The following is a 13,213-nucleotide window of genomic DNA, read 5'->3' on the forward strand; positions in this document are numbered from 1 at the left end:
TAAACAGAGTGTTTGTTTATTTGTCTATGGTACAAGTAATATGTAAAAGTAGTTACATTCTCAGGCTGACATTTGGGTCTTTGCCTTCGCCTTTCCCTCTGTGTGCGCTCAGGCCTTTTTACCTCAGGATCCGTCTGTTGTTAGAGCGCCCCCTACCCTCCCTGTGCCTCAGGGGAAGGTAGCTGTCTATCTCTTTTATAGGTCTTTCTCCACGTGTGTATAACTGAATAGTGCAGTGGCGTCCATGTGCCACTGCCTTCTCCAACAATCACAGACATTTTAACCATTTTGTTTTGTCTGTTCTCACCCCCTGACACTCAGTAATCTCCCTGCTATTCCCGGAGTATTATAAAGATTATTTTTTAGATAAGAGTTTCACTATGTGGCCCTGGCTGTCCTGGAACTCACCACCTGCTTCGAAATTAAAAGTGTGTACCACCATGCCCAGTTCAGATATGTAGATTTTTGATACTAAGTCTAAGCTAAGGCGTGGCAATTCTTTGTTTTATTTTTAATTATGTTTATGTGTTTGTAGCTATAGGCATGTGAATGCAGGTGTGAACAGAGGCCCGAGGCTCACATCCTCCTGGAACTGGAGTTATAGGTGGCTGTGAGACACCCAGTGTAGGTTCTGGGAACCAAACTCTGGTTCTCTGCAAGAGCAGTATAAACCCTAACCACTGAGCTGTCCCTCTAGCCCCCAGCTTGGCATTTCTTGATGGGACGAGAGAGGCTAGACAGGACGTAGCCTGTGCAGAGCTTTGCCTGTGAGTCCTGCCCAGTCACAGTGCTCCTGAGCTTTGCTGTCGTAAGCTCTGGGCTGTGTCCAGAACATCTTTAAAAACAAATTGCTTCCTGAGGAGTCATCTTTTGCTGTCTGCTTTTGCCCAGAGGCGTTAGTAATGGATGAACCAATAGTTGGGAGTGGAATGCTGGAAAAGGCCTTGTAAAAACAACAGCCCTGCAGTTTGCACCTAATGAGGCCGATATCTTTTCTGCAGATGTGTTGGCAGGCTTGACATTTGATGCCTTCTCAGCCCACCAGGGGAAGTACATACCTCTCCCTGGTGTAGCCATTTCCCCATTCTAACATAACACAGAGGTCACTGCACAGCCGCCGCCTCCCTCCTGAGGCTGGGATTCTGCCACAGTGAAAAGGGCAAACAATTTGTCAAAGCCTGTCCTCTAATTGTGTGATGGCCATTTCCAGTTGTCTAGAGGACAGTGTAATTTGCCAGTATTCCACTGAGCTGTGAGGTGCTCACTTGTAAGGAAGAATGTGATTTTACCTGGAGAAGCTGGCGGGAGTCCTGGTCCATAAGGGCAGCACTGAGCCCGTCTGATGTGCCGGCTTTGCACTTAGGCCCTGTTCTTGTCTCTTATGATGCTGCCTAGGGCATCAGCAGAGGCCCTTGCTTAGAAGACAGACATGGGTTTGTTAAAGTCAACCCCACAATGGATTGCAGGGCTCAACAGGTACATTAGCTCACGTCCCGTTAACTTTGTGTGTACATCAAGCTAAATGAAAGTATCAGTGACAAGACCCAGGGCTGCCTCTCACTCAGCCAGCTGGCCACCCTGATGCTTTCTTGTGTGCTTGTGTTCCTAGGTCAATGGGACAGCATGGAGGAGTACACTTGTATGATTCCCCGGGACACCCATGATGGAGCGTTCTACAGAGCTGTGCTGGCATTACATCAGGATCTCTTTTCCTTGGCCCAGCAGGTAAGACAATGTGTATTCAGACCTTCTACAAAGAAAATGTTTCTGTGTATGACTTCTTGGTTCCTGAGCACATGTCTGTGTTAGTAAGCTATTCAACTGTAGCTGTGTTCAAGTCCCTGAACTCCATGAATGGCCTTGATGGTGGAAGGTCTGAACATAGTGTTCACTGTGCATAGAACATTAGCATGTAGGCTGAGGTTTCGTAGTGTTCCTGGAGCAAGGACAATTGGTGGATTGTAGCTGCTTTGGCAGTAGTTCTTTGGGTCATTGTTGACCCTCTTAAACACCTTGCCTACGTTCTCCTTCTGCTGAGAGGGGCTTTAAGTTCACCAGAGGCAGATTGGGAGAGACAGTGATCCCCACTATGCTGGAGAAGTCAATTTTCTGGCCATGCAGGGAGCACACACTGTTCTAACTTGTAGAATGCATAATGAAGTGGTGCATCCACCCTGTCAGACACCAGACTGTCTTGGACGAACTGCTCAGTAAGTAAGTGGAACGTTTCGGAGATGACAACATAGTAATTAGCCTTAAACAGTGGGGAGGGAGCTCCACAAGAGGGGTTTTAATTGATAGTACAGGGAAGGTTCAGAATGGTATCCTGTGGTAGCCCTACACTGAAGGATGTCAGCCCTGGGTCTTCTGGGTCAGCAGTAACCATTTCCATGGAGAGCATTGCAGAGGCACGCCTTTGTGAGGCTAGGAGCCCTTGGAAAACAGGGGTGATGCCCACCTGGGAGCCACTGACAGTCTATTTTTATTTTATTTTATTTTACATTCAGTTCTACATAACAGCCACAGATTCCCTTGTTCTCCCCCTTCCTGCCCCCCTCCCCTTCCCCCCAGCCCATCCCCCATTCCCACGAGGACTGAGATTGACCTGATAGACTCAGTCCAGGCAGGTCCAGTCCCCTCCTCCCAGATTGAGCCAAGCGTCCCTGCATAAGTCCCAGGTTTCAAACAGCTATCTCATGCAGCGAGCCCAGGACCTGGTACCACTGCCTAGTTGCCTCCCAAACAGATCAAGCCAATCAACTGTCTCACCTATTCAGAGGGCCTGATCCAGCTGGGGGCCCCTCAGCCTTTGGTTCATAGTTCATGTGTTTCCATTCCTTTGGCTATTTGTCCCTGTGCTTTATCTGACAGTCTGTTTTTACAACATGCCCATCAAGGAAAGTGAGAAGAAGGCAGGTCCCCAAGGACATCCCCTTGCCATGCAGGAGTGCAGTCATTCTGTCCCATAGCACATGTCCCCTCCTCCTCGCCCCCCAGCTTGTCAGTGCTGCCTGAGCTTCTGCTCGTGGATACTGTGTGCTGCTCTCTTGATGAGACACTGGGTAGCGCCCTCCTCTAGCATCCAGATTAAGGAGACTCTCTGCCCAACTGTGGTGAGTGTTTCATCACTGGAATTGAAGTGAGGCAGATAACTTCTGTGAAGCCCCAAGTGCAGAGTCTGGAGCGTCCTCGTTTCTCTCCTAGTGTATTGACAAGGCCAGAGACCTGCTGGATGCTGAGCTGACCGCCATGGCAGGAGAGAGCTACAGCCGAGCCTATGGGGTGAGTGTTGAGCAGTCTGCACACTGTCAGCATCTATGGCTTTAATGAGAGGGCTGGAGAGGACACAGCAGGTTGCTGAGAACTTGCTGTTTCCAGGGTTACCAGAAGGAGTGGTTGGGTTCACTCAGCTTGGAGGTTCTCTGTGTAGTAATTAGGGTGGAATGTGATCTGCTCCCATCAGGCCATGGTTTCTTGCCACATGCTGTCTGAGCTGGAGGAGGTTATCCAGTACAAACTTGTCCCTGAGCGACGGGAGATCATTCGCCAGATCTGGTGGGAGAGACTGCAGGTAAGCTGGAGACAACCCCAGTTCCCACCTCAGCCTGCCCAGGGCCTCAGGAGCACTTGCACCCCACCCCCTTTTCTGTTCTCCTCTACCACCTCTTCTAAGCAGAACCTTCAAAAGCTGTCACCTCAGCTGTGAGAGAATGACCTCTTGAGCAGCCTCCTTTGGGACTTTTCTAGAAATGGAAGAAAGTGTGTTTAAGCAAGTGACACTTAGGATCACCATGTGGAAATTGTAAATTCAGAGTCATTGGTTCTCAATGCTCCAGTTGAGGCCTCCACACAGTGGATACACCCAGGTTCTGAATCTCTCCTGGCTCCCAGATGACTCAACTGAGAAGCAGCCCTCTAAGTGTACTTACCGGCCACCAGCATCCAACCTTCTCAGCAGAGTTGCTGGGTCTTCTGAGACAGAAACCCCTGCTTGTGACCACTGCTTAATCAGACTCATCCCAGCACTTCCGTTCAGGCCTCAAAGAGACATTCCCAAGGTTTCCACCAACACTTCAGTGTGGCATTCTGATCATGGCAGCATGAGGAAGGAGCCCTCACCACCTCTACGAGGGTCTCAGTGCCCCTGAAGGAGCAGCCTGTCCCCCTAGTTCTTGAGAAGTTGGAGGGAAAGATAAGCAAAGAACAAACAGGCTAGGAGTGTGGTTCAGAGATAGAGCACTTTCCTGACATTCCCAGGCCCTGAGTTCCATCTCCTGTACCACACACACACCTGAGCACACACTGCTCAGAAACCACACACACACCTGAGCACACACTGCTCAGAAACCACACATGGGTGCACACACACTGCTCAGAAACCACACATGGGGGGCTGGAGAGATGGCTCAGTGGTTAAGAGCACCGACTGCTCTTCCAGAGGTCCTGAGTTCAATTCCCAGCAACCACATGGTGGCTCACAACCACTTGTAATGAGATCTGGTGCCCTCTTCTGGCCTGCAGGGACACATGCAAAGAGAACACTGTATACATAATAAATAAATAAATAAATCTAAAAAAAAAAAAAACCCACACATGGGTACACATACATTGCTCGGAGAGAAACCACACACACACACACCTAGCACACACTGCTTGGAAACCACACCCACTCACCTCTGAGCACATACTGTTCAGAAACCACACGTGTGCACAAATGCTCGGAAAGCAAACATGAGTGCACACAGACATTGCTCTGGAAACCACACGTGTGGACACACCACTCTGAAAGCCACTGGCCTCCCTGATGTCACAACCACTCCCTTGGATTTTAAGCTATTTCTTCTTGGCTACATGCACACCTAATTCCCACTTCTCTCTCCAGCCCAGTCAGGCTTTAGGCCTCCAGGCTTTTTAGTAGGCTGTGACAAACTCTTAGACTCCAGGCTGCATTCCTGTCTAGGAAGCTCAGGGCACATTCCACTGGACAGGAAAGAGCGCTGGGCACAGTCATCGTGGCTCTGAAGTGAGCACATACAGTTCTTCTACATGTTTTATTAGTAATTATAAAATGCCCAGTGAATGTTTTGATGGAAAGTTGTCTCCTGGGCACCAGAAAGAATTCCACAAGGGAAGATCTTCCCACTTGGCTTGTACACACCCTGGTGTTTTAAGTGTCTGTAGTGGGGTGTGGAACTTCCAAATCAGGGAGCTGATGACCTTCAGACATTGTGACATGGGAACTTAGAAATACAGACTTGAAAGGGGTGTGATGGAATGAGATGGAAGGGAGGCTCATGCTGGCTTCACTGAATTAGAGCGAGCACAGCCGTCGCCTTCCTGAGCCCTGTCTTCAGACAGCAAGATGCTCTTCAGCCTTCAGGGACCAAATGCCTGCTGCCTGTGGGAGGAGCTAGCCGGTGGTGAGAAGTAATCAAAACAGTCACTCAGTGTACTTTTTCCTAACTTTCCAAATCATTGTTGTCAACTTCGTGGGCTGGGAAGCGCTTACCTAAAGCTGGAAATAGAGTTGCCCTGCTGGAAACTTGGCTCTGGAAGATGGCATGCAGTCAAAACACTCAATGACCTGCCAGGGCTGGAAAGCTGCCATGTTTGTGGTCAAGTCATTTCAGATCCTTAAAACCACTGTTTGCCACGAGGCAGTTGAAGAGGTCAGCCTTAGCTCCGTGTCTTTTTGCCTCAGATTCCCAGGTCAGGCCCAGTGTGCACCTTTCTGCTGTTCCATACAGAAGCCAGAGATCACTGTCACTGGGTTTTGGGTTTGTGAAATTCACACGTAAGGTGGCAGAACTCAGGAACACATTTCCCTCCTGAGTGTGACTTTTTGTCAGCCAGGCTGGGAAAGTTCACTTCACACCTAGCACTCGTTTGATAGAAAAATCCGTGTAGGCTGGGATGATGGCTCAGTGATAAAAGTGCTTACTGCCAAGCCTGGTGTCCTGAGTTTGAGTCCCTGGGACCTACGTGGTAGAGTGAGAAAACAGCTGACTCCCTCCAGCTGTCCTCTGCCTTCCACGCGTCCACACCATAGCGAGCACACATGCACTAAGGTGGAAAAAGAGATCAGCTTGACCCCCGTGATAATAATTATAAAGAATTCACATGGAAGTAAGCTAATCAGCTCCTTCCTTACTTTTGTTTCTTTTGGTTTGGGGGGAGGGGACATTGGTTTGTTTATTTTGTGAATATGAGTATTTTGTCTGCATGTATGTCCATGCACCATGTATGTGCTGGTTCCTGTGGAGGCCAGAAGAGGGTGTCAGATCTCCTGGAACTGGAATTATAGATGGTTGTGAGCTGCCCTGTTGGTCCTGGGAACTGAGCCTAGGGCCTCTAAAGAGCAACCCGTGTTCTAACCACTAAACCATCTTTCCAACCCGTTTTATTTTTGAGACAGGGTCTTTACCATGTAGCTCTAGCTAGCCTGAAACTTGCTTTGTAGACTAGTCTCAAACTGACAGAGATCCTCCTGTCTCTGCCTCCCAAGTGCTGGAGTTAGAGGCATGTGCCACCAAGGCCATAGCTACTTCCTTTTCTATATGTATATTTTTTCTATATCTATATTTTTGATTGGACATAAAAAAATGAGAAGAGAATCTAAGATAGCCAATGAAATTCCACCAAGAAACCACACCTATATTGAGGTGCAGGCCCAAGCTTTACTAACTTGAAAAATAGAAATAGAGATGGCCAACCAGCTAAGAACACTGGCTACTCTTCTAGAGGAGACAGGTTCAGTTCTAAGCACCCATGTGGCAGCTCACAACTGTCTGTAACTCAGTCTTAGGGGACCCAATATCCCCTTCTGTGTGCCACACTTGTGGTACACAGAAATTACACATGCAGACACAACATCCATATACATAGAATAAAATTTTAAAAAGAGCAAGTGAGCCCAGCATCTAGGAGGTAGACAGGCAGATCTTTGTAGGTTCCAGGCCAGCCTGGTCTACATAGTGAGTTCCAGGCCAGCCAGGGCTACATAGTGAGACCCTGTCTCAAAAACAAACAAAGGGGCAAGTGAAACAGAACACTGACTTTGAATTCAGTACTCAGGAGCTGGGGATGATTTAGTTGGTAAACAGTCATGAAGACTAGAGTTTCGTGGTCCCTGGCACCCATGTAAAAAGCTAGGTGTGGTAGCATGCACTAGGGAGACAGAAATGGGAGCATCCAGGGTTTGTAGCCAGCCAGTCTAGCTGAATCAATGCCAGTGCACTCAAAGTTCAGAGAGAGACCCTGGGTTAGAAGATAAGATGTAAGAAGCAGTTGAGGAATAGTCCCTGGAGTTCAACACACACACACACACACACACACACACACACACACACACACACACACCATTGGAGACAGCAACATAACAAATAAAAGCACTTTCTGCCATGTCTGCCTGCCTGAATTCAGCATGGTAGATTAGATAACGGCTCCCACAAACTGTCCTCTGACCTCTGCATGCATGTTGTAGCTTATGCCTGCCTATGTACATACAAACAAATGAAAAAATTATTTATTCACAACCCACAAAAAAATGTAAATAATTTAATTTACTCTTTACCACTGTCCTTTGAAATTGATTCTATTTTCATTCTGATCCACAAGATGGTCAGAAAGGTTAAGTAATTTTCCCAGAGTCACAGAGTAATAATACACAGCACCAGGACTCAGCTCCAGGCACCACACCCTCCTGCTCCTCCGGTTGTTGACAAGCCCCTGGGGGGTTCATTCACAGTGAGCAGACATGGCTGTTGCTGCAGGCTTCCAGGTGGAGGGCCTAACCCTCACTTCTGAACACTGCAGGGCTGCCAGCGTATTGTGGAGGACTGGCAGAAGATCCTCATGGTCCGCTCCCTTGTGGTCAACCCTCACGAGGACATGAGGACCTGGCTCAAGTACGCAAGCCTGTGTGGCAAGAGCGGCCGACTGGTGAGTAACCCACCACCACAGGGGTGGTGCCCTGCCCGGTTCTCTGTGTAACTTGCCCTCTTGTTTTTAAGGCTCTTGCTCATAAAACCTTAGTGTTGCTCTTGGGAGTTGATCCATCTCGGCAACTTGACCATCCTCTGCCAACAGTTCACCCTCAAGTGACCTATGCCTACATGAAAAACATGTGGAAAAGTGCCCGCAAGGTATGTCCCCTCCCCACCCAACAGAGGCCATCTGATGTGTTCCCTGCCAGGAGTTGGTGTCCTTACCATACCTACAGTGTTGGGGCTTCTTCTGCTTTCACAGTGTGAGTCACAGCAAGGTAGAGACACATGGACCTTTGGTCAAACCAATGCTTGTAGTCACAGTTGCAGTGGTTAGGAGCTGAAGAGTACTGTCCCGTAAGAAAAGGCTGACCATTTGGCGCTAAAGTCTTTATTCATGAAATCTCAGGCTAGAGCTTTTCTAAGACCAGCTGGGTTTCTCTCTCAGACTTCTGGTCTCCTTTCCTGTCATCGGTTTAGACTCAAATGCATCAGCATGCAGGAGAAATGCTGCAGCCAGGGGGAGTTCGCTGAAGCCAGAGTAGAATTCCTCCTGTTTCCAGACAAGGCCTTGGAACCTACGAGCTCCTGGTTTTTGTTTGGAGGCCATCTCTGCATGATGGTGGCAATTTACAAAACACAGGCTTCAGAGGCAATATCATTCTTGGGCCCCAACATCCTTCCCAAAAGGAGAGCACCCAGCCTTCTCCCCACTGCGGTCCTGCAGTGCTCCCCAAGGTGGTTGACTTGGGTGACACTACCCAGAATGAAGTCAGTAGCCAGGTGCCTGCTCTTGAACTGGGCTTTGCCTCCCCACTAATGGTCTGTCCTCCCAGTGTGCAGTTTGGGGGTTCTGTTTGTCTTTCCTGTTTTGTGTTTCAGTCTCTGAGCCTCCTTGGCCAGAGCAGTTCTGAGTCGGAGCCTAACCTCTGCAGGCAAGTGAGGAAAACAGAAGGTTCTGGGTCTAAAGTCACCCGCTCCTCTGTGTGCCCTTTGAGTGCTTGTCTTCCTGAAGGGGCAGAAACCTTCCAGATACGTCAACCAAGGAGTGACTTAGTTCAGTGTAACAACCACATCCCAGACGATCCACAGTGTATGGACTTTTCTAAGTCACACAAACTCTGGGGAGATTCAAGATTTAGAAACCTGTCTGAAGGATGAGAGCTAGTGATGTCACAGTTCACAGTTCAGGGTCCACCCGAGGAGAGCGCCGTAGTGTGCAGCTGAGCTGTCACTGTGGAGCTGTCCTTCCCTGTGCTGTCACCAAGCTCATGCCTCTGACTTTCCAAAGACAAAGTAGGGACCTGCAGGTCCTGCCCTGCAGGAAGGCGTCGGATAGGTGTATGCCTGTGTTCTAGCTAAGACGGACAGCAGGATCTAGAGACGGGCCGATCCTGCTCTGAGAATTCTTTCCTGCCCTAAACCACCCCGGCGTGGGACTGAAGAGCTAGAGCACTGTACCTGGCCCCAGCTCTGTGTCCCTGAGAGACCGGCCTCTTCCTCTCATGGGCTGCTGCTTCATTTCCCGAGGAGAAGAAGTTGCTTTTCCCCTCTTTGTTTCTAAAAGAATAACAGAAATGTTAAGTAGAATGTTTTCTGTTCCTTGCCCTGGAGAGTAGAAAGGTGGTGGATTCTCTCACACTTCATAAACTTCCACCCACACTGATACCCAGCAACGCTGTCCTGGCAGTTAGGTTTTCTTCAGCCCCTTTGTTAAGGCCACCACAAAGAATTTAAGCTGTCACAAGGCTGTGGTGGCACATGCCTTTAATCCCAGCATGCAGGCAGACAGATCTCTGTGAGTTTGAGGTCAGCCTGGTCTACAGAGTGAGTTCCAGGACAGCCATGGCTGCACAGAGAAACCTGTATTTGAAAAAAAAAAGTTTAAACTGTCTGGATTGCCTATGACAAATAGCTTGAGGCCTCTGAACGCCTGGCACCAAAGCTCCTGGGGTTGTTCCCGCCTGCCTGGCAAACACTGAGGACACCTTTCAGAGGTGAGTCTGGTCAGTGTAGCCATCCTAGAAGAAAAACTAGAGCCTTGTAGCAGATGCTAACCTTGGTCAAGGCCAGTAGGGAGCAGTGAGCTGTGAGGGCAGATGCCTGCAGCAAACAGAGTCTAGCTCGTTTAGGGTGTCAGTGTGTACCCGTGCATTACGTCTCATGCTTGTCAGCGTGTCTCATTCATGGCTCACCTGTCTGGCAAACTGTTACATCACTTCAGGCTGTGGCTTAAAGGCTTTCTCTCTCTCTCTCTCTCTCTCTCTCTCTCTCTCTCTCTCACTCACTCATTTATTTTGGGTTTTTGTGTTTTTTACTTTGTATTAACTAAATTTGTTCTTAAATAATTTCATACATGTATACAATGTGTGATGACCCTGCTCACCCCAATTTACCCCCTCCTCACAGATCTCTCTCATTCATTTGTCTGTTTGTTTTGTGACCCACTGAGTTTAGCCAGGGCAGTGTGTAACTGTGTGTTTAGAGCTGTCCAGTATGTGTGTATGTATCCACCTGATACATACGGGCTCAACAGTGGGTACCCAAAAGGAGGCAGTGATCCCCCTGCAGAATCTGTGAATAGCCAGTAGTTCAAAGCTAAAGGATGGGGCCCAGTGAGCCCCTCCTCTTTCCACAACTCATTGTTGATGGGCCAGTGTGTGGACCCAGTGCAGATAGCCACAGTTGTTGTGAGGTGCTTATCAGAATGTTTATATCGAATCTAAAGGATGGCATCTCACAGCCCTTCACCCTTTGTTCTTGCCTTTACATACTTTCTTATTCTTCTTCCACAGTGTGCACTGTGGAAGCCTTAGGGAGAGAGAGGTAATACCTCATTTAGGGGAGCCCAGAACCATCACTTACTTTTAGCATCTTGGGAAGCTAGGAGCCTCTGCATTCGCTTGCACTCGGCCTCGGCAGAGCTTCTCTGATCAAGGCTGCGAGCAACTTTTGTCCGTGGCTGTCAGCACAGAAACTTAGACGGCAGTTTGATTGCTGTGTTTGTTTTGCTCAGGGGACAGGGACAAATGCCATATGGTTTTGTTTTTATGTGACATTCTCACTGTGTACTACTATAGACTGGCCTTAAGTTATTTCCTTTTTTTTTTTAACATTTATTTAGTGTCGTGTTTGTGGAAGTCAAAGGGCAGCTAACAGCAATCAGTTCTTCCATTCTGCCATGTGAGTTCTAGGACTGAAAGTCAGGTTTTGTGTAACCGCCATCACCCTCAGATCGTCTCTAGCCCTGGCCTAGGATTCCTGATCCCTCTGACTCTAATACCCAGGGCTGGAACTCCAGGTGTGCCCCACCATCCAGGGCTGGGTGTTCCACCATGCCCAGCCTGAGTGTTTCTCGATGTGTTTCCCTCTCCTTCTGTAGAGAAGCATGCATAACCTTGGCGGCACCCTCACATTGTTTCTCCTCCCTTGTTAGTGGATTTAGATAGACTACATCACTTTTTAATTTCTATTTTACATGTTTGCGCAGTCCATCCGAGAAGCATTTGCTAGGGCTATAGCTCCGTGGCAGCAGCGCTTGCCTGGCATGCCCAGGGTCCCAGGTTTAGTCCCCAGCACCACTGAACAAAAACCTGCGGCCCTGTGCATCGAGACGCTGGCGTGTCCGGGTGCAGCAGGCCTGCACAGCACTGTAGAGTGCACTGCTCCCGCTCAGTGTAGCTGTGGGTCTCTAGCGCCTGTCAGCGCTTCATGATAGAGCCCAGACCTAATGGCTGGAGGATGCTGTAAAGACTCGCCCAAGCCACCCCGCCTGCCTAGCTGCTGTCTTCCTCCTCCACTTGGGTACATGAGGGTCTTCTCTCTTCTTACGTGGGTTTGTGCTTCTCGCTGATCTTTAAATCTTTTGTGGTAGTGAAGTCTCCAAGTGCCGTAGTGTTTTACATACCTGCAAAATTTTACTAGCTAGAAACAGTTCCCATCAGCCTAATTTCCCTTGGGGCAGGACTCTGTTAGTAAAGCAAGCTCTTGTTTCAGATTGCTTCATCTGAATTGTTACCTGGGTTGGTCAGACATGTAGATTTCCCAGGATTTATTAAAGTGATAATTAGAGTTGGCAGGGAAAGCTAAAATGTGAGTAAATTATGAACGTTCTGGAATAACCCAGCTCTTTCCAGGCAGCATGCCCTGTTCTCTGTCCAGTGGGGTCCTCACCCTGTACCTCAGGGTTCTCTTTTTTGGAAAGTGCTGGCTTAGGTCCCCTGACAGGTTGGGCAACATGCCAAGTGGCTCTCTGTGCCTTTGTCCTGCTACAGATCGATGCCTTCCAGCACATGCAGCATTTTGTCCAGACCATGCAGCAACAGGCCCAGCACGCCATTGCCACTGAGGACCAGCAGCACAAGCAGGAGCTGCATAAGCTCATGGCCAGGTGAGCCCTGCCTGCCCCACAGCGCTCCTTCGCACAGGCACACTCGGGCACCTGGAGTAACTGCTGCTGACCCCCCTCAATTTCTGCAGAGGATCCCCGCAGCCATCGGCTCACCTGCTACCATCTCTGCCCTTACTTCCCAGAGCACTCATGGGCTAGCCTCCAGCTGCCATCCGGCTGTGGGATTCAGTGCCTTATTTCCATACACATTTTCTAATTTTACACTTATTTGTGTGTGTGTGTGTGTTTATGTATATGTGTGTGGTTTGTGTGCACTCTCAAGTCACAGCACAGAGGACATCTTACAGAGGTCAGTTCTCTCCTCCCACCATATGAGCCAAAGACTGAACTCAGGTCATCAGAGTTGGTGGCAAATGTCTTTACCCACTGAGCCATCTCACTGACTCGGGCTTCTTGTTTTAAAATGGCACCTACGATTGCTGATTTGTGCATAACCCTGACCCCAGGTAGGTTAGTCTCTGTGCTTCTTACAAGAGCACTATTTCCTGGGGTGATGAGAGGTGTAGCAGCCCAGCACCAAGCACAGAGAGCAATGCCTAGAGTAGAGTGTCGTCAGCAGGTGCTAGCATGAGTATCGTTGCCGTCTGGAAAGGAGGGCAGGAGGAGGAAAAATCAATGAGAAAAAAAGTAGGCAACTGCTGTCCTCCACAAAGCTTGGTTATAGAGTCATGCAGGTACACCTGTGCCAGTACCTGATTCATGCTGTCATTGGAAGACACAGCTCCTGAAGAAAAGACACTTCACTTCTAAGATTTTCTACAGAACCCCTTCCCCTTCCCCTCACGGGGCTGAACATTCATCGGTTGCCTCTGGAAAG

At 48.9% G+C, this 13,213-nt stretch overlaps 1 protein-coding gene across 1 annotated transcript in view; it reads left to right on the plus strand.

Moving 5' to 3' along the window:
* Nucleotides 1-13,213, plus strand: part of Mtor (mechanistic target of rapamycin kinase) — a 116,881-nt gene that overhangs the window by 79,609 nt on the left and 24,059 nt on the right. Inside the window, 6 exon segments of the mRNA XM_028893638.2 lie at nt 1,610-1,725; nt 3,205-3,282; nt 3,464-3,571; nt 7,816-7,941; nt 8,013-8,144; nt 12,260-12,375. Of these exon segments, the coding sequence (XP_028749471.1) occupies nt 1,610-1,725; nt 3,205-3,282; nt 3,464-3,571; nt 7,816-7,941; nt 8,013-8,144; nt 12,260-12,375 (676 nt within the window).

Source organism: Peromyscus leucopus, chromosome 2, assembly GCF_004664715.2.
Source record: "Peromyscus leucopus breed LL Stock chromosome 2, UCI_PerLeu_2.1, whole genome shotgun sequence".
Lineage (NCBI taxonomy): Eukaryota > Metazoa > Chordata > Mammalia > Rodentia > Cricetidae > Peromyscus > Peromyscus leucopus.